The following is a 19,867-nucleotide window of genomic DNA, read 5'->3' as shown; positions in this document are numbered from 1 at the left end:
GATCACAAGAACGGTGAGCAAAAATCCCAGAACCACACGGGGGGACCTAGTGAATGACCTGCAGAGAGCTGGGACCAAAGTAACAAAGCCTACCATCAGTAACACACTACGCCGCCAGGGACTCAAATCCTGCAGTGCCAGACGTGTCCCCCTGCTTAAGCCAGTACATGTCCAGACCCGTCTGAAGTTTGCTAGAGTGCATTTGGATGATCCAGAAGAGGATTGGGAGAATGTCATATGGTCAGATGAAACCAAAATAGAACTTTTTGGTAAAAACTCAACTCGTCGTGTTTGGAGGACAAAGAATGCTGAGTTGCATCCAAAGAACACCATACCTACTGTGAAGCATGGGGGTGGAAACATCATGCTTTGGGGCTGTTTTTCTGCAAAGGGACCAGGACGACTGATCCGTGTAAAGGAAAGAATGAATGGGGCCATGTATTGTGAGATTTTGAGTGAAAACCTCCTTCCATCAGCAAGGGCATTGAAGATGAAACGTGGCTGGGTCTTTCAGCATGACAATGATCCCAAACACACCGCCCGGGCAACGAAGGAGTGGCTTCGTAAGAAGCATTTCAAGGTCCTGGAGTGGCCTAGCCAGTCTCCAGATCTCAACCCCATAGAAAATCTTTGGAGGGAGTTGAAAGTCCGTGTTGCCCAGTGACAGCCCCAAAACATCACTGCTCTAGAGGAGATCTGCATGGAGGAATGGGCCAAAATACCAGCAACAGTGTGTGAAAACCTTGTGAAGACTTACAGAAAACGTTTGACCTGTGTCATTGCCAACAAAGGGTATATAACAAAGTATTGAGAAACTTTTGTTATTGACCAAATACTTATTTTCCACCATAATTTGCAAATAAATTCATAAAAAATCCTACAATGTGATTTTCTGGATGTTTTTTTCTCATTTTGTCTGTCATAGTTGGCGTGTACCTATGATGAAAATTACAGGCCTCTCTCATCTTTTTAAGTGGGAGAACTTGCACAATTGGTGGCTGACTAAATACTTTTTTTCCCCACTGTATCAGATTTACATAAGTATTCAGACCCTTTACTTAGTACTTTGTTGAAGCACCTTTGGCAGAGATTCCAGATGTGACGCTTGGCATTCAGGCCAAATAGTTCAATCTTGGTTTCATCAGACCAGAGAATCTTGTTTCTCATGGTCTGAGAGTCTTTAGGTGCCTTTTGGCAAACTCCAAGCAGGCTTTCATGTGCCTTTTACTGAGGAGTAGCTTCCGTCTGGCCACTCTACCATAAAGGCCTGATTGGTGGAGTGCTGCAGAGATGGCTGTCCTTCTGGAAGGTTCTCCCATCTCCAAGGAGGAACTCTAGAACTCTGTCAGCGTGACCATCGGGTTCTTGGTCACCTCCCTGACCAAGGCCCTTCTCCCCCGATTGCTCAGTTTGGCCGGGCAGCCAGCTTTAGGAAGAGTCTTGGTGGTTCCAAACTTCTTCCATTTAAGAATTATGGAGGCCACTGTGTTCTTGACGACCTTCAATGCTGCAGAATTTTTTTGGTACCCTTCCCCAGATCTGTGCCTCAACACAATCCTGTCTCGGAGTGCTACGGAAAATTCCTTTGAGAAAATAAAAACAACTTTTTTCGCTTTGTCATTATGAGGTATTGTGTGTAGATTGATGAGGGGGAAAAAAATAATTTAATCAATTTTAGGACAAGACTGTAATGTAACAAAATGTGGAAAAAGTCAAGGGGTCTGAATACTTTCCGAATGCACTGTACATGCAAATCACACAATTGCTGGTACTTCAAATAATGATATTTGTGCTCTTCTAGCCTAACATTATCGCACATTCAATATTTCAGCTATATTTCGCTGCAACAACGCCTGTTTTAGATTATGAGAAAAAATATCCCAACTTCTTCCGAATGGTCACCTCGGACAACACAGTCAATCAGGCTGTTGTGAAGATCCTACAGAACTACAAGTGGAGGCGTGTAGGAACTCTGACCCAGGATGTACAGAGGATCTCAGAGGTACCACTGACCTTGGTAACACTTTCCGTCACATGGCTGTTTCAGCTGGTGTACAATGTAGACGTTATCACCATTTACAAGCAGGGATACAAAGATATCAGGCAGTAGTCTATTGATTCAGACTGCTGACAACTATGCTGTCTTATCTGTGAAATCTGAAGTTTATATTGTCCTGTCCTTGACAGATAAGGAGAGATCTGACTAAACAACTGAGCAAGGCTGATGTTATGGTTGCTGTAACTGAAAGCCTGTCCACTGACCCATGTGTCAATGTAAAGAAATTGAAGGTGAGTTATATGCCCAAATCATCTTTACTTACAATGTTTGAATTAGACACTCAATTGCATAATTTCAGAAAATTGCAGATGCATCCTCAACGTGTCAATCTCAAGGCTCTGCCTTTTCTTTGTTTTGTATCATGTCCCTTTCGACAGGATATGGATGTAAGGATCATTATTGGGTTGTTTGACGAGAATTCAGCATCTAAAGTGTTTTGCTGTGTGAGTACATAACCAGAAAACCTCTGTTTAAATCTGATGCGATGCAACACCATGCCATCATTGATGATTAGCACTTGTTTGAGACAAAGATTAATGGCAGTTTAACAGAGCATTCATCATACTATTATTTTTAAATTATCTTTATGATAACCATTTGCCTTTGTAATTACCCTATAACCTTTTTCTTCTAGGCTTATAGCCTGAACATGTTTGGCAGGAGGTATCAGTGGATCCTCCCTGGCGGTTACCATGGGAGCTGGTGGGAGAAGGCTAACTCCTCCAACTGTACTTCAAACAACCTGCTGACCGCTATGGAGGGCCACATCATTGTGGACTTCACACACCTCAGTAACAGACAGATCAAAGGCATCTCAGGAAGGGTAGGTACTGAGGTTTTCAGCAAGGAACAGCATATTCCGTCGATACTGTACCATTCTCTCTCTGATGGATAAGTAGTGTTTATAACAGAAATTGGCCATAATGTTGAAAACATCAAATGGTGTATTTGCAATGTTGCAAAGGTAACACAAGAGCATTAAGATAAGTTAAACAAGCACCTTTGTGTTTCTGTTTAGACCCCACAAGAGTATGACGAGACTTACAACAGAGAGCTGCTGCAGAAAGGGTTAGTTGCCAGCAAGTTCCATGGGTTTGCCTATGATGGAGTTTGGGTGATGGTGAAAGCAATGACCAGGGTCATTGAGTCGGTAAGATACAGAGAGAGATATGACATCCACCGGAACTTCACAGTCAGCGATAAGGAGATTGGACGAATGGTCCTGGATTCCATGAAGGAAATCCGCTTTGAGGGTGTAACTGTAAGTTAGCATGACTGTTGTGTTAACATTCCATTTTAGATAGATCATTGCTCCAAAAGACTAAAGATAAGATGTGTTTTACAAATCATTTTCTCAAATTGACAGTTTCTTTTTTTTTTTCAGGGTCAAGTTCTGTTTAGAAATGGTGAACGCATGGGAACTATTAACTTAAGCCAATTTCAAGGTAAACATTACAGATGTGTATTTCCATGAATTTAGAGAACATTCTTTGTGAAATATTTATCAACTGCTTGTGTTTCCACAGAGGGCCGGGAGGTCCAGATAGGCCAGTATAATGCTGAAGCAGAAGTATTGGAACTCATCAACCACTTAATCAGGTTTCAAGGTAGGATCTACAGTATTAGGACAAGGCATTAAGCAAGTTCATGATGACACCTCAACTATTACAAAAATGACCACCAATTTTCCATTTGAGCTTTTTTTTTTTGACAGTCTTTGCATTCTACTTTTTTGTGCCTTTCATAGGGATGGAGCCGCCTAAAGACCGGACACACTCCCAGCGGTGGGATGTCAGTGTTCCCCTCTACATCATCTTGTCATCCACCACTGGCCTGGCTATACTCATGGCACTCTCCTTCCTCTTCTTCCACATCAAGTATCGCAACCATTGGTATGATCATTATTCCAAGCATCTTGTATTGGCTTGTAATTGAACTAGATACTTTTTGAGGTAGCTTACATCGAAACACAAGCTTGTTTTTTCTTTCATTGTTGTCCATCTTACTTAGTCACATGCTCTGCTCAGACAAGGCAGCCTGTTAAAATATCTCAATATTTAGTTTTTCCCATAGGGTCATTAAGAAGTCCAGTCCGTCCATGAACTACCTCATTATCCTGGGTACGATGCTGGCCTGTACCTCCGTCTTCCTCTATGGGCTGGATGGATCCCTTGTGACTGACAAAGTGTTTGTCACGCTTTGCCCTGTGAGTACACATGAGCTTAAATGTCTAAGCATTTTAGTGATAAGGAGAGAGAACCCTTATTTTAAAGGGATGCATATTGTTTTAGACATTTTCCTCCTCTTGTCACAGATTCGCACATGGATTCTTTCTGTAGGATACACCACAACTTTTGGGGCATTGTTTGCAAAAACCTGGAGGGTCTGGACAATCGTCAACAATAAGGAGATAATGAAAAAGGTAAACTCAAAGTTTAAAAGGTAAGAGATTGTACAGGCCTTTTAATCGCCATCTCTCCTGTCTAATATTTAATATTCATCCTCTCCCTCTCTGTTCTTTCTTCAGATTATTAAGGATTACCAACTATGGATTATTGTCGGGGGAATGCTGCTGATCGATCTGTGTCTCTTAACCTGCTGGCAGATGGTGGATCCACTCAGACGAACAGTGGAAGAGTTCAGCATAGAGGTAGCACTTTAATATATACAGTGGGGAAAAAAAGTATTTAGTCAGCCACCAATTGTGCAAGTTCTCCCACTTAAAAAGATGAGAGAGGCCTGTAATTTTCATCATAGGTACACGTCAACTATGACAGACAAATTGAGGAAAAAAAATCCAGAAAATCCCATTGTAGGATTTTTAATGAATTTATTTGCAAATTATGGTGGAAAATAAGTATTTGGTCACCTACAAACAAGCAAGATTTCTGGCTCTCACAGACCTGTAACTTCTTCTTTAAGAGGCTCCTCTGTCCTCCACTCGTTACCTGTATTAATGGCACCTGTTTGAACTTGTTATCAGTATAAAAGACACCTGTCCACAAACTCAAACAGTCACACTCCAAACTCCACAATGGCCAAGACCAAAGAGCTGTCAAAGGACACCAGAAACAAAATTGTAGACTTGCACCAGGCTGGGAAGACTGAATCTGCAATAGGTAAGCAGCTTGGTTTGAAGAAATCAACTGTGGGAGCAATTATTAGGAAATGGAAGACATACAAGACCACTGATAATCTCCCTCAATCTGGGGCTCCACGCAAGATCTCACCCCGTGGGGTCAAAATGATCACAAGAACGGTGAGCAAAAATCCCAGAACCACACGGGGGGACCTAGTGAATGACCTGCAGAGAGCTGGGACCAAAGTAACAAAGCCTACCATCAGTAACACACTACGCCGCCAGGGACTACGCCGCAAGTGCGAGACGTGTCCCCCTGCTTAAGCCAGTACATGTCCAGGCCCGTCTGAAGTGCATTTGGATGATCCAGAAGAGGATTGGGAGAATGTCATATGGTCAGATGAAACCAAAATAGAACTGCTCTAGAGGAGATCTGCATGGAGGAATGGGCCAAAATACCAGCAACAGTGTGTGAAAACCTTGTGAAGACTTACAGAAAACGTTTGACCTGTGTCATTGCCAACAAAGGGTATATAACAAAGTATTGAGAAACTTTTGTTATTGACCAAATACTTATTTTCCACCATAATTTGCAAATAAATTCATTAAAAATCCTACAATGTGATTTTCAGGAAAAACAATTCTCATTTTGTCTGTCATAGTTGACGTGTACCTATGATGAAAATTACAGGCCTCTCTCATCTTTTTAAGTGGGAGAACTTGCACAATTGGTGGCTGACTAAATACTTTTTTTCCCCACTGTAGATCACAGACCGTGGAGCTGTGGGCGTTTTCTCCTCCTCCTCATAGAGAGAGGAGTGAGGAAAAGCTCCATCGCCTGTGCCCAGTACACACCTTGGCGTGTTACGTCGAGCGCACAGCAGCGATTAGCTCATCGCCTCAGCTGTTTGTGTGTCACGGTGCGGCTGCACTAGGTAGACCACTTTCGAAACAGCGTCTGTCTCATTGGCTTTGTGAAGGCATTGAGACAGCTTATGAGGCAGCGGGGCGACAGTTGCCTCAGGGTATCAGAGCTCACTCCACTCGTGGAGTAGCAGCTTCTACTGCCCTTTTCAGAGGAACAGGGGTAGAGGATATATGTAGAGCGGCGTCTTGGTCGACACCGTCTCCATTTATCCGTTTCTATCTCTTGGATACGTCTTCTAACTCTTTGGCTCAGTCTGTACTCAGCGTGGCTGAAGGGAGACTTTGAGCTAGGAGGAGAGGAATGCAGGACTGTAGAGACAAGGTCTCTATCAGGTCCGCTTCTGATAGAAGGACATATTTTTGACATGACTCCTGACTGACAGGTTCAGTACAGTAGAAGGCATGTAGGTTGACAGAGTGTGACGTCCTCTATCTGCTTGTTCAGAATAGTATGGGTCATGTTCTGGGATCTGCCCACTAATCTCTGGGGTTCCATTGAGTAAGTGGGGCGGCCTACCGTGTTCACAATGTAGAGTGACACTTTTGTGTCATTCCATTAGTGACTGGTAGTGATGTATCAGAATAGTGAGGTATCATCTATCTGCTAGTACAGATTAGTATGGCCGGTATTCTTTTGATCTGCCCACTAGTCATTGGTTTTGCCATTAGACTAGCTGGGGCAGGTCTTGAACCGATGACGCATATTATTACACTTGTTTTTTATAAAGTGGTTGCAGTACTGCAGGAATTGGTTGCAGCCATTGCTAGGCCTGACCTTCTCGTTTCGATGGGAAGTGTTGGGCTCGGCAGGGAGTACATTTTGAAGCGCTACGCTCTGCCTTAAACCAATAGGAGCAGAGCTCCCCTATGGGGCGGAGCTCCACGATATAGAACGATTAGTTACCGGAGTATAACTCCAGTTCTATGAGTGGAGCGGAGCCCCATAGGACTTAAGGCCCTGCCGACCCTCTCTAGTCTCGCTGAAGATAAATATCTCGGGAGGCAGATTGAGGGGAGGCATCCCCTCTTATAGAAATATAACTTTTTGGTAAAAACTCAACTCGTCATGTTTGGAGGACAAAGAATGCTGAGTTGCATCCAAAGAACACCATACCTACTGTGAAGCATTGGGGTGGAAACATCATGCTTTTGGGCTGTTTTTCTGCAAAGGGACCAGGACGACTGATCCGTGTAAAGGAAAGAATGAATGGGGCCATGTATCGTGAGATTTTGAGTGAAAACCTCCTTCCATCAGCAAGGGCATTGAAGATGAAACGTGGCTGGGTCTTTCAGCATGACAATGATCCCAAACACACCGCCCGGGCAACGAAGGAGTGGCTTCGTAAGAAGCATTTCAAGGTCCTGGAGTGGCCTAGCCAGTCTCCAGATCTCAACCCCATAGAAAATCTTTGGAGGGAGTTGAAAGTCTGTGTTGCCCAGCGACAGCCCCAAAACATCACTGCTCTAGAGGAGATCTGCATGGAGGAATGGGCCAAAATACAAGCAACAGTGTGTGAAAACCTTGTGAAGACTTACAGAAAACGTTTGACCTGTGTCATTGCCAACAAAGGGTATATAACAAAGTATTGAGAAACTTTTGTTATTGACCAAATACTTATTTTCCACCATCATTTGCCAATAAATTCATTAAAAATCCTACAATGTGATTTTCTGGAATTTTTTTTCTCATTTTGTCTGTCATAGTTGACGTGTACCTATGATGAAAATTACAGGCCTCTCTCATCTTTTTAAGTGGGAGAACTTGCACAATTGGTGGCTGACTAAATACTTTTTTTCCCCACTGTATATATATATTTTTTTGCATTTTAACCTTGGTCTTGCTCTCTTGTCTTTTATCTTTTGTTTTGTACATTTACATTTACGTCATTTAGCAGACGCTCTTATCCAGAGCGACTTACAAATTGGTGCATTCAACTAGCCAGTGGGATAACCACTTTACAATTATATTTTTTTTGGGGGGTGGGGTAAGGGGGGGGGTAGAAGGATTACTTTATCCTATCCCAGGTATTCCTTAAAGAGGTGGGGTTTCAAGTGTCTCCGGAAGGTGGTGAGTGACTCCGCTGTCCTGGCGTCGTGAGGGAGCTTGTTCCACCATTGGGGTGCCAGAGCAGCGAACAGTTTTGACTGGGCTGAGTGGGAACTGTGCTTCCGCAGAGGTAGGGGGGCCAGCAGGCCAGAGGTGGATGAACGCAATGCCCTCGTTTGGGTGTAGGGACTGATCAGAGCCTGAAGGTACGGAGGTGCCGTTCCCCTCACAGCTCCGTAGGCAAGCACCATGGTCTTGTAGCAGATGCGAGCTTCAACTGGAAGCCAGTGGAGTGTGCGGAGGAGTGGTGTGACGTGAGAGAACTTGGGAAGGTTGAACACCAGACGGGCTGCGGCATTCTGGATGAGTTGTAGGGGTTTAATGGCACAGGCAGGGAGCCCAGCCAACAGCGAGTTGCAGTAATCCAGACGGGAGATGACAAGTGCCTGGATTAGGACCTGTGCCGCTTCCTGTGTAAGGCAGGGTCGTACTCTCCGAATGTTGTAGAGCATGAACCTACAGGATCGGGTCACCGCCTTGATGTTAGCGTAGAATGACAGGGTGTTGTCCAGGGTCACGCCAAGGCTTTTTGCACTCTGGGAGGAGGACACAACGGAGTTGTCAACCGTGATGGCGAGATCATGGAACGGGCAGTCCTTCCCCGGGAGGAAGAGCAGCTCCGTCTTGCCGAGGTTCAGCTTGAGGTGGTGATCCGTCATCCACACTGATATGTCTGCCAGACATGCAGAGATGCGATTCGCCACCTGGTTATCAGAAGGGGGAATGTAGAAGATTAGTTGTGTGTTGTCTGCGTAGCAATGATAGGAGAGGCCATGTGAGGATATGACAGAGCCAAGTGACTTGGTGTATAGCGAGAATAGGAGAGGGCCTAGAACTGAGCCCTGGGGGACACCAGTGGTGAGAGCACGTGGTGCGGAGACAGATTCTCGCCCCACGCCACTTGGTAGGAGCGACCGGTCAGGTAGGACGCAATCCAGGAGTGAGCCGCGCCGGAGATGCCCAACTCGGAGAGGGTGGAGAGGAGGATCTGTTGGTTCACAGTATCAAAGGCAGCAGACAGGTCTAGAAGGACAAGAGCAGAGGAGAGAGAGTTAGCTTTAGCAGTGCGGAGAGCCTCCGTGACACAGAGAAGAGCAGTCTCAGTTGAATGACCAGTCTTGAAACCTGACTGGTTTGGATCAAGAAGGTCATTCTGAGAGAGATAGCAAGAGAGTTGGCTAAAGACGGCACGCTCAAGAGTTTTGGAGAGAAAAGAAAGAAGGGATACTGGTCTGTAGTTGTTGACATCAGAGGGATAGAGTGTAGGTTTTTTGAGAAGGGATGCAACTCTCGCTCTCTTGAAGACGGAAGGGACATAGCCAGCGGTCAAGGATGAGTTGATGAGCGAGGTGAGGTAAGGGAGAAGGTCTCCGGAAATGGTCTGGAGAAGAGAGGAAGGGATAGGGTCAAGCGGGCAGGTTGTTGGGCGGCCGGCCGTCACAAGTCGCAAGATTTCATCTGGAGAGAGAGGGGAGAAAAAAGTCAAAGCATAGGGTAGGGCAGTGTGAGCAGGACCAGCAGTGTCATTTGACTTAACAAACGAGGATCGGTGTCGTCAACCTTCTTCTTTTCAAAATGGTTGACGAAGTCATCCACAGAGAGAGAGGGGGGGGGGGGGATTTAGAGTGGTAGAAAGTGGCTTTAGCAGCAGAAACAGAGGAAGAAAATGTAGAGAGAAGGGAGTGAAAAGATGCCAGGTCAGCAGGGAGTCTAGTTTTCCTCCATTTCCGCTCGGCTGCCCGGAGGCCTGTTCTGTGAGCTCGCAATTAGTCGTCAAGCCACGGAGCAGGAGGGGAGGACCGAGCCGGCCGGGAGGATAGGGGACACAGAGAGTCAAAGGATGCAGAAAGGGAGGAGAGGAGGGTTGAGGAGGCAGAATCAGGAGATTGGAGGGAGAAGGATTGAGCAGAGGGAAGAGATGATAGGATGGAAGAGGAGAGAGTAGCGGGAGAGAGAGAGCGAAGTTTGCGACGGCGCATTACCATCTGAGTAGAGGCAGAGTGAGTAGTGTTGGAGGAGAGCGAGAGAGAAAAGGATACAAAGTAGAGGTCGGAGACATGGAGGGGAGTTGCAGTGAGATTAGTAGAAGAACAGCATCTAGTAAAGATGAGGTCAAGCGTATTGCCTGCCTTGTGAGTAGGGGGGGACGGTGAGAGGGTGAGGTCAAAAGAGGAGAGGAGTGGAAAGAAGGAGGCAGAGAGAAATGAGTCGAAGGTAGACGTAGGGAGGTTAAAGTCACCCAGAAATGTGAGGGGTGAGCCATCCTCAGGAAAGGAACTTATCAAGGCGTCAAGCTCATTGATGAACTCTCCAAGGGAACCTGGAGGGCGATAAATGATAAGGATGTTAAGCTTGAATGGGCTAGTGACTGTGACAGCATGGAATTCAAATGAGGAGATAGACAGATGGGTCAGGGGGAAAATAGAAAATGTCAACTTGGGAGAGATGAGGATTCCTGTGCCACCACCCCGCTGACCAGATGCTCTCGGGGTATGCGAGAACACATGGTCAGACGAGGAGAGAGCAGTAGGAGTAGCAGTGTTTTCAGTGGTAATCCATGTTTCCGTCAGCGCCAAGAAGTCGAGGGACTGGAGGGTAGCATAGGCTGAGATGAACTCTGCCTTGTTGGCCACAGAACGGCAGTTCCAGAGGCTGCCGTAGACGTGGAACTCCACGTGGGTCGTGCGTGCAGGGACCACCAGGTTAGAGAGGCAGCAGCCACGCGGTGTGAGGCGTTTGTATGGCCTGTGCAGAGAGGAGAGAACAGGGATAGACAGACGCATAGTTGACAGGCTACAGAAAATGGCTACAATAATGCAAAGGAGATCGGAATGAAATGAACTAAACATCTGGGAAAGCGAGAGAGCGGGGCCTCCCTCACTTACGTTTCACTGAAACATCCAAACATAACTCTCCCAACTTCCACCTCAGAAACTATAATTGTTGTAAACTACAGCGGTTCAATGTTTTCTAGGAATAGACTAACTTAGTTTATTCAGCTAGCTAACTTGGTAAAGTATTCTTCCGTGAAAACCGTCCAGGGCACCTAGTCCTATGACGCCATAGCCAACTAGCATGCCAGGCTCCAATAACACGGTTTAGCACCAATACTCGGCCACAACAAACCACCAGTGTGTCAACACGCCAAGCAGATCATAGCTAGCCATTGCTTTCTGCCAACGAAAAAACCCCTCTTCCCACGGCACGAACACACAGAGAGATCCAAGCTAACGTTAACTAGTCACCCATGTTCCGAATTCCCTTGAACGACTCTGGTTACCAGTATGTAAAAACAAAACACAAATGTAGGTTATAACTTACCCCTAGCAGCTACTGTTAGCTAGCCAAGTGCAAAGCTAGCCACTGAATCGACTCAGCCAGTTCGCGTCTGTTCGCTAGGTCGTTCCAGCTATTGTTTAGTAGCTATCCAGGTAGCAACAAGCTAGCTAAATTTCGAGTACAGTAGCTACTTACTACCTAACGTTAACAGGGGATGCAGACAAGGTTAAAGTTAGCCTCTCAATTTGAACTGCATTTTGATTAATTTCCCCCTGTATTGTTGTGCTTGCTATGTTTTGCGAGTCATGCTCCTTTTTTCTGATGTCCTTTTGCTCTTAGTAACGGAATGTTTATTTGCTATTTTGTTATATTTCTTACTCATTAAGAGTCCTTGGCAATCTTGAAAGGAGCAAATAAAATGTATTATTATTAGGTCCAGATACTGTATATCTACTCTAGTAGATCCTGTTAGACCAGGGGTGTCAAACGTCCGGCCCACGGGCCGGATCAGGCCCGCAAAAGGGTTTAATCCGGCCCGCGAGATGATTTTGAAAAAAAAAAATATATATATATTTTTTTATTAATAATAATTTTGTAAAGTATAAAAATGCGCTGCAATTTTTCAATAAAATAAACTGCTGTTCCAATTGCGTCCACTGGATGGCGCAATAGCAATTGTGTTAAGCAAGCAAACTGTTTATACCGGGGCAGAGCAAGTAGGTCAAGCACGTGCAGCCAATGAGCTACTTTGTTTTGCCCGCGATATTTATTACGGCTTCTACTTTTAACATTATGTGCTTTGGCACCCTCATTGCCCCAATATGTCTCTGTCAAAAAAGAGAAAAGTGGACGCAGAGTGCAGAGTGTTCCAAGAAAAATGGTCATCCTATTTATGCTGAAAGAATATAACCTTCGTCGCCACTATGTGAGTCTTCATGCCGACAAATATGACAACTTTCAAGGACAGCGGAGATGAGAGAAGGTGAATGAACTGTTTGCGGGTCTGAAGAAACAGCAGTCTGTGTTTACTCACAGCCGAGACATCAGTGACGCTGCAGTGAAAGCTAGCTACCTCATTGCTAATGAAATCGCAGTGGCTTCAAAACCATTTAGTGAGGGTGAATTTGTAAAAACATGCATGATGAAGACAGCGGAGATTGTGTGCCCTGAAAAGCGGCAGGCTTTTGCAAATATCAGCCTGACAAGAAACACAGTTGCAGACAGGATTTCCGATCTTTCAGTGGATTTGGACAGCCAGTTGAAGCAAAAAGTAAAGTCATTTATTGCGTTTTCGGTTGCAATTGATGAAAGCACGGACATTACAGATGTTGCACAACTGGCCATTTTCATCCGCGGAGTTGATGACACATTGACCGTCACCGAGGAGTTCGTGGAGTTGGTGCCGATGACAGATACAACGACAGCAGCTGATATTTTTACCGCACTCGTCGGCGCGCTGGACAGGGTCGGAGTGGACTGGTCCCGCGCTGTCAGCCTGGCTACAGATGGTGCGCCCTCAATGACAAAGTTCAGAGAGAAAGTGCAATCTGCAAATGGAGGACGTGATTTTTTGACTTTTCACTGTATTTTGCACCAGGAGGCTTTGTGTTGCAAGTCATTAAAGATGGATAACGTCATGAAGGTGGTCATCCAAACTGTTAATTTCATCCGATCCAGAAGCCTGAATCACCGTCAGTTTGACAGCCTTCTCAGAGAGAAAGACCACATCTATGGCCTGCCATACCACACTGAGGTAAGATGGTTAAGCCGAGGTGCTGTGCTGAGGCGTTTCTTTGATTTACGAGAAGAAATTGAACAGTTCATGGAAGAAAATGGCAAACCAGTGTTAGAATTTCATTCCGCAGAATGGATGCAGGACCTTGCATTTATGGTGGATGTTACAGAGCACCTGAATAACTTGAACAAACAGCTGCAAGGGCGCAACAAAGTTGTCACGCTGTATTATGACAGCATACGTTCTTTCAAGTTGAAGCTGTCATTGTGGGAGACGCAACTTACCGGTGGTGATGCAGCTCACTTCCCCTGTCTGAAAAATGTGTGCGCGACCCAACATGTGGCAGACATGAAGCGGTTCAAAGATAAAATAACGGGACTGTTACGGGAGTTTGAGCAACGCTTTCAGATTTATGTTTTTATGTTGATGTGCTATTGTTTTTAATTGTTTTTATTTTATTTGTATATTTAACCTATTCTTGACTCTGTGGTTCTTGCACTTGTTTGGGGAACAGGATTTCATTATTTGTATCTACATTTCTGCCTGAGAAATGACACCCTGATATAGTTCTGTGATCTGTGATATACTTCTGTGAATCACTGAGGCATTGTGTGTTTGTGTGTTCTTTGTCCTCAGAACTTTCAAATAACTTGAGGTGTTTTATGATTAATAGTGATGTTGTGCTTTTGGACACTGTCCTCAGGCTCCAGCTTTATGTTTATATGTTTTTATGTTGATGTGCTATTGTTTTTAATTGTTTTTATTTTATTTGTATATTTAACCTATTCTTGACTCTGTGGTTCTTGCACTTGTTTGGGGAACAGGATTTCATTATTTTTATCTACATTTCTGCCTGAGAAATGACACCCTGATATAGTTATGTGATCTGTGAAACAGTTCTGTTAATCACTGAGGCATTGTGTGTTTGTGTGTTCTTTTTCTTTAGAATTTTCAAATAAACTTGACGTGTTTTATGATTAATAGTGATGTTGTGCTTGTACTATTTTGGACACACTGTCCTCAGGCTCCAGCTTTATGTTGTATGTTGATCGTATTAAAACAAAGAAAACAATCTGAAGTTGTTGTTTTTAAGTTATATATACCATGATTTTTCCGGTCCGGCCCACTTGGGAATAGATTTTCCTCCATGTGGCCACTGAGCTAAAATGAGTTTGACACCCCTGTGTTAGACAAACAGTGGAACAGTTGAGCTTGGAGGTTAATCACTCAGACAGGTCATGTATTGGCCAAGGTGGCACTTCAGTACCATCATCACACATGCGTTTAAGTTAAAAGGTGTCTAAATGTGTACACTGCTCATAGGAAGTATCATTCAATTTAGTTAACTGGTTATCCATTCACTCTGCCCACCTCCACAACATATCCATCCCTATTGCCCAACCTCTTTAGACCTGAGACACTATCATACTACACTGCAAATCTCACCACCCATGAGTTGAATCCCCTTTGTTCGAAGGTAAAGATCAACCACAGTACACTCACTGTGTTGGAATGCACACAATCATGGGCTTTGTTTAAAGTAATGAGATTATCTGGTTTTACTGTCGATCCACAGATTACAGTAAGTCGTGTGTAGGGTTAACCTCTGCTCTAGTCTGGGGTCGACCATGTGGTTGTAGTAAATGGCTCTGGTCTGGAGTCTGAAGTCGACTATGTGGTTGTAGTAAATGGCTCTGGTCTGGAGTCGACCATGTGGTTGTAGTAAATGGCACATTTCTGGAGTCGACTTTGTGGTTGTAGTAAATGGCTCTAGTCTGGAGTCGACCATGTGGTTGTAGTAAATGGCTCTGGTCTGGAGTCGACCATGTGGTTGTAGTAAATATCTCTGGTCTGGAGTCGACCATGTGGTTGTAGTAAATAGCTCTAGTCTGGAGTCGACCATGTGGTTGTAGTAAATGGCTCTAGTCTGCAATCAGGAGTCGACTGTGGTTGTAGTAAATAGCTCTAGTCTGGAGTCGACCATGTGGTTGTAGTAAATGGCTCTAGTCTGCAATCAGGAGTCGACTGTGGTTGTAGTAAATAGCTCTAGTCTGGAGTCGACCATGTGGTTGTAGTAAATGGCTCTAGTCTGGAGTCGACCATGTGGTTGTAGTAAATGGCACATTTCTGGAGTCGACCATGTGGTTGTAGTAAATGGCTCTAGTCTGGAGTCGACCATGTGGTTGTAGTAAATGGCTCTGGTCTGGAGTCGACCATGTGGTTGTAGTAAATAGTTCTGGTCTGAAGTCAATCATGTGGGTGTAGTAAATGGCTCTAGTCTGCAATCAGGAGTCGACTGTGGTTGTAGTAAATAGCTCTAGTCTGGAGTCGACCATGTGGTTGTAGTAAATGGCTCTAGTCTGCAATCAGGAGTCGACTGTGGTTGTAGTAAATGGCTCTAGTCTGGAGTAGACCATGTGGTTGTAGTAAATGGCTCTAGTCTGCAATCAGGAGTCGACTGTGGTTGTAGTAAATAGCTCTAGTCTGGAGTCGACCATGTGGTTGTAGTAAATGCCACATTTCTGGAGTCGACCATGTGGTTGTAGTAAATGGCTCTAGTCTGGAGTCGACCATGTGGTTGTAGTAAATGGCTCTGGTCTGGAGTCGACCATGTGGTTGTAGTAAATAGTTCTGGTCTGGAGTCGACCATGTGGTTGTAGTAAATAGTTCTGGTCTGAAGTCGACCATGTGGTAGAGTAGTAGTAAATGTGAAACTCAGAGGGAGATAAAACATATTAAAATAGTATTTCCTTTTTGTGGCGTTTCAGACTGATCGTGGTGGTGAAGACGTTAATACAAGGCCCTTCCTGGAGCACTGTGAAAGTACAAACATGACTAAATGGCTCGCCATTGTATATGGCTACAAAGGGCTTCAAATGGTGAGAGATATTGCCAGAACCCTGTTCAACACCCAGGATCCTTTTCAAACAAAGCTGGTAATCTAGCTGATTGTTTTCCATCTTTTCTTTAGTTACTTGGATGTTTCCTGGCCTTGAGAACCAGGCATGCACATATCCAACTCCTCGATGATGATGACAGCAAGTACACAAGGCTGAGCATGTACTACGTGACCGTCATGTCTATCATTGGAGCATCAGGGTGCTTCCTGACCCGGTATAACCCTAATGTACAGCTCTTCATCATGGCTTTGGTGGTCATCGCCTGCTGTACCTGCACCCTGTGTCTGGTGTTCCTGCCAAAGGTGTCACCTGCCTCATCTCTGAAACCTCCTCTTGTATACATGTTGAACTCTCATGTTGAAATATCTAATTTATCTCAATGTCCTCTTGTTTTACTCGCATCTCTCAGTGTATATTGTTTACAAATTGGTGTATATGTTAGATGATGTTGGATGGAAAACACTCATCTTGAAAAATATGATTGACTGCTTCTGTCTTGTATCCTAGCTTATAGAAATCAGAGACAATCCCAACCAAGTGGATCCAACTAGCTGGTTCCAATGTGATCCTAACAAGGAGGACTCGAAGACCTCCAGTTCCTCTAGCAGTCTCAATCAGGGCAGCAGATCTCTTGAAAGCCTGCGTACTGAAAACCAGCAGCTCTGGAGGAGAATCACAGAGGTGGGTTCTGACCCCTTGTCTTGAGTCTAAACAATTCACAGAACTTTAACCGTTGTAGGTTGAACACCCATGTGTTGTAGAGCTAATAATCATTAATGCCATTTCAGACCGTGGAACTTTGGGAATTAACATATACATGGTATTTGCAGATTGGTGACCAGTTGGAGGATGTCGCCATCCAAGTACTAGAGGAAGAGCTGAGTCCTCCTAGTCGACAGGGCCATGAGGTGACACTGAGAGCCCAGGTGCGCTCTGAGGATGTGTCCAGGATGAACAGGGAACTCTCTGATGACATCAACTCACCTGAACAGTACGGGAAAACATTACTCTGATACAAAAAAATACATTATGCAATACAAATATTTTCTATACTTTCTATATATACACTGAGTGTACAAAACATTATGAACATATTCTCTTTCCATGACATAGACTGACCAGGTGAATCCAGGTGAAAACTATGATCCCTTATTATATTGTTAAATGGTCCACCACCCAAAGGACATCCAGCCAACTTGACACAACTGTGGGATAGCATTAGAGTCAACATGGGCCAGCATCCCTGTAGAATGCTTTTGACACCTCGTAGAGTCCATGCCCCAACGAATTGAGACTCTTCTGGGGGCAAAAAGGCAGGGGGGGGCTCAATATTAGGAAGGTGTTCTTAATGTTTTGTACACTCAGTGTATGTATATATATATTTTTGAAATATCTACTGTATATATTTTGGAATGAAACGTCCTACACACTTGCTTGTTTTCCTTTACAGCGTGCAACGAAGACGGTCCGTGCAGCTGCCAATTCTTCACCATGCCTACATGCCAGCCATTGGGGGAATTTCTGCCAGCTGTTCCAGCCTTCTGAGAAATCCTGATGTCCCCACCATCACATCAGGCCATGGTCACCGGGCTGTGACAATATGTTCCCCCTACAGTGAGTGACAATACGCTGGAATAGTTACAATATTCATTGAACTGCCTCTGGTTCCATTGGCAGCTGGAAGTCATAAGACCTTCCTTTACCTTGACTGCCATAGCGTCATTCACATCTGAAGTCATGTTCACATCCAGACAAGTTCTAGCTACATGTGGTGCTGACAAAAGTTATCTGTGGTAAATTACAATAGGTGCTTTACTTTAGGATTTTTAGTTGATTGATTGCAGTGCAATTCATGGAAATTGTCTCCTGATGATTATTCAACATTCTGGCCGTTTCCCCTGTGTTTCCCAACATGGGAGTATCCTGTATTGCAGCAGGATACTGGCAGTGACTGTATTTGCACTCTTGGTAACTACTGTGCTGTGGTACTGCTCTGTCATGTTGTCAATCTGGGAATTTCCTGGTCTGATACTGCTAAAGCCCAGGAATTAACTCCAAGGCAGAAATTAACCCTTTACAGCGGTCAAAAAAATAATTGTCTTTCCAAGAGAAAACAAAATCTTGACTATGTCTAAGAAAATACAAGTTTATGTTATCACTCTTTCAAAGATGATGAATGGGCTCCCGAGTGGCGCAGCGGTCTAAGACACTGCATCTCAGTGCTTGAGGCGTCACTACAGACCCCCTGGTTTGATTCCAGGCTGTATCACAACCGGCCGTGACTGGGAGTCCCATAGGGCGGCGCACAATTGGCCCAGCGTTGTCCGGGTTTGGCCGGTGTAGGCCGTCATTGTAAATAAGAATTTGTTCTTAACTGACTTGCCTAGTTAAATAAAGGTTAAATAAATAAATAGATTAAAAAAAAAAAAAAAATCGGTTTGAGAGTACAACCATTAAATGCAACAAAAAAATAAACAACTATTTTGCAATCCACTGTTGTGTGCCAGACTTTCTATTTGAAGAGAATGTGTTGTAATAACATGTCTCAACTTGGGGTTTATAAAAAGGGAGGAGGCATGTCTCAACTTGGGGTTTATAAAAAGGTAAATCTATCTCACTGCACAAAGTGTGGTAGGTATCCACAACAACATCCTGCTATGTTCTCCATCAGAACCTCACTCATCCTGCCAGCTCTTCTGGCCCTTTTGGTTGTAAATGTGGAATCCTCTTTCATTGGTGGTAAGTTTGAACAACTATTTTCTCATACTTGTATATATATATATAAATATAGTATTATGATGTTATTGTTATGTTGTTCATGTATTATTATAACTTTTCTCATAGGTAGTGGAGGAACCTACAATTATGATATATCTAAAATGTCTGACCTGACGAAGCTGTACAACTCCAAGGTGTATGAAGCGGACAGAATGAGGAGACCCCTAGAAGGCATGTCCTTTCAGGTGGGGGATTTCAGCCACTCAGGAGTCAGGTGAGTAACATGATATTATGTATGATAGATGTATTATGTACGATATACGTATGATATTGATAAAATAAGCCTACAAAAGTCAGTCGTTTGTTACTGCATATCTAGCAACATCATGTTTATTATTTAAGAAACTGCCTAAATGACCCGCTATGTCTAACCCTTTGTTGTTGATCCACAGAGTGACTTTGGCTGACGGCGCCAAGTGGCTTGTCCATAAAGGGAATGGATTTGGCATCAGCTCTCAGACTGTGGTGGTAGATGCACGCCACATGGGTCGAGACTGGAAGGCAAGTATTCAATCAGCTTTCTTTCAATAAGCCATTTTTATTGAAATGGCTTTGTAGTGGCAAATACATAGTCATTCAGATTAAAACATAGTTTTTTTTATTTTTTCAGAAAATTGAAACCAAAAACTTTAGAGGAAGTAAGACGGTCTCTGATTTCGTCAAAGCTGGAGGCACCGACTACAGCCTGATCTTTGATAACTGCCATGATGCAGCTGGTCGGATGTGGGAGTGAAACAATATTTCATTGTTTTGGTGAAGCTGCAGCAGTATCTATATTTTAGCTGGAATGCCCATTTCATATTGATGGATTGACTTAAACAGAAATAAAGTCCAATGCATTGACAGACTGAAAATGCACATTCTTTAAATTCAGTTTAATTTACATCTCTGACAAATAAAATGTGTATGTTGTGGTAATGTATTTATCCCGTTGTCATGCCTGTCACATTTTATGCAGAGCAATAATTGCCCCGGTGATAAATCAAGTTTGTTGAATTGAACT

General features: G+C 44.0%; 2 protein-coding genes across 2 annotated transcripts; both read left to right on the top strand.

Annotated features, from left to right (window-relative positions):
* Positions 1–1,747: 1,747 nt before the first annotated feature.
* Positions 1,748–17,708, top strand: LOC311139320 (gamma-aminobutyric acid type B receptor subunit 2-like; the record flags this gene model as incomplete). Its single annotated transcript, XM_084174199.1, has 17 exons — positions 1,748–1,768; positions 1,832–2,002; positions 2,188–2,289; positions 2,437–2,502; positions 2,694–2,882; positions 3,078–3,320; positions 3,444–3,504; positions 3,586–3,666; positions 3,807–3,951; positions 4,133–4,265; positions 4,374–4,481; positions 4,587–4,709; positions 15,955–16,065; positions 16,158–16,388; positions 16,594–16,767; positions 16,917–17,077; positions 17,537–17,708. The coding sequence occupies 17 exons, from the start codon at positions 1,748–1,750 to the stop codon at positions 17,706–17,708; spliced, it is 2,292 nt and encodes a 763-aa protein (XP_084030325.1).
* Positions 17,709–18,679: 971 nt separating this feature from the next.
* LOC311140780 (uncharacterized protein) lies at positions 18,680–19,790 on the top strand. The gene is made up of 4 exons (XM_084176003.1): positions 18,680–18,825; positions 18,931–19,078; positions 19,257–19,365; positions 19,475–19,790. Exons 1-4 carry the CDS (start codon positions 18,744–18,746, stop codon positions 19,595–19,597), a joined length of 462 nt encoding a protein of 153 aa, XP_084032129.1. The 5' UTR covers positions 18,680–18,743; the 3' UTR covers positions 19,598–19,790.
* The last annotated feature ends 77 nt before the right edge of the window (positions 19,791–19,867 follow it).

This window comes from Coregonus lavaretus (assembly GCF_964263955.1).
Source record: "Coregonus lavaretus genome assembly, chromosome: 13".
Lineage (NCBI taxonomy): Eukaryota > Metazoa > Chordata > Actinopteri > Salmoniformes > Salmonidae > Coregonus > Coregonus lavaretus.
Note: the sequence above shows the minus strand (reverse complement) of the source record. Positions and strands in the feature narration are given on the sequence as shown.

Bases quoted from the DNA above. Each gene is read 5' to 3' on its own strand.
- LOC311140780 (XM_084176003.1), top strand. From the start codon at position 18,744: ATGTTCTCCATCAGAACCTCACTCATCCTGCCAGCTCTTCTGGCCCTT. The intron at 18,826-18,930 runs GTAAGTTTGAAC...CTTTTCTCATAG, and splicing joins GGAATCCTCTTTCATTGGTG to GTAGTGGAGGAACCTACAAT. The intron at 19,366-19,474 runs GCAAGTATTCAA...TTATTTTTTCAG, and splicing joins ACATGGGTCGAGACTGGAAG to AAAATTGAAACCAAAAACTT.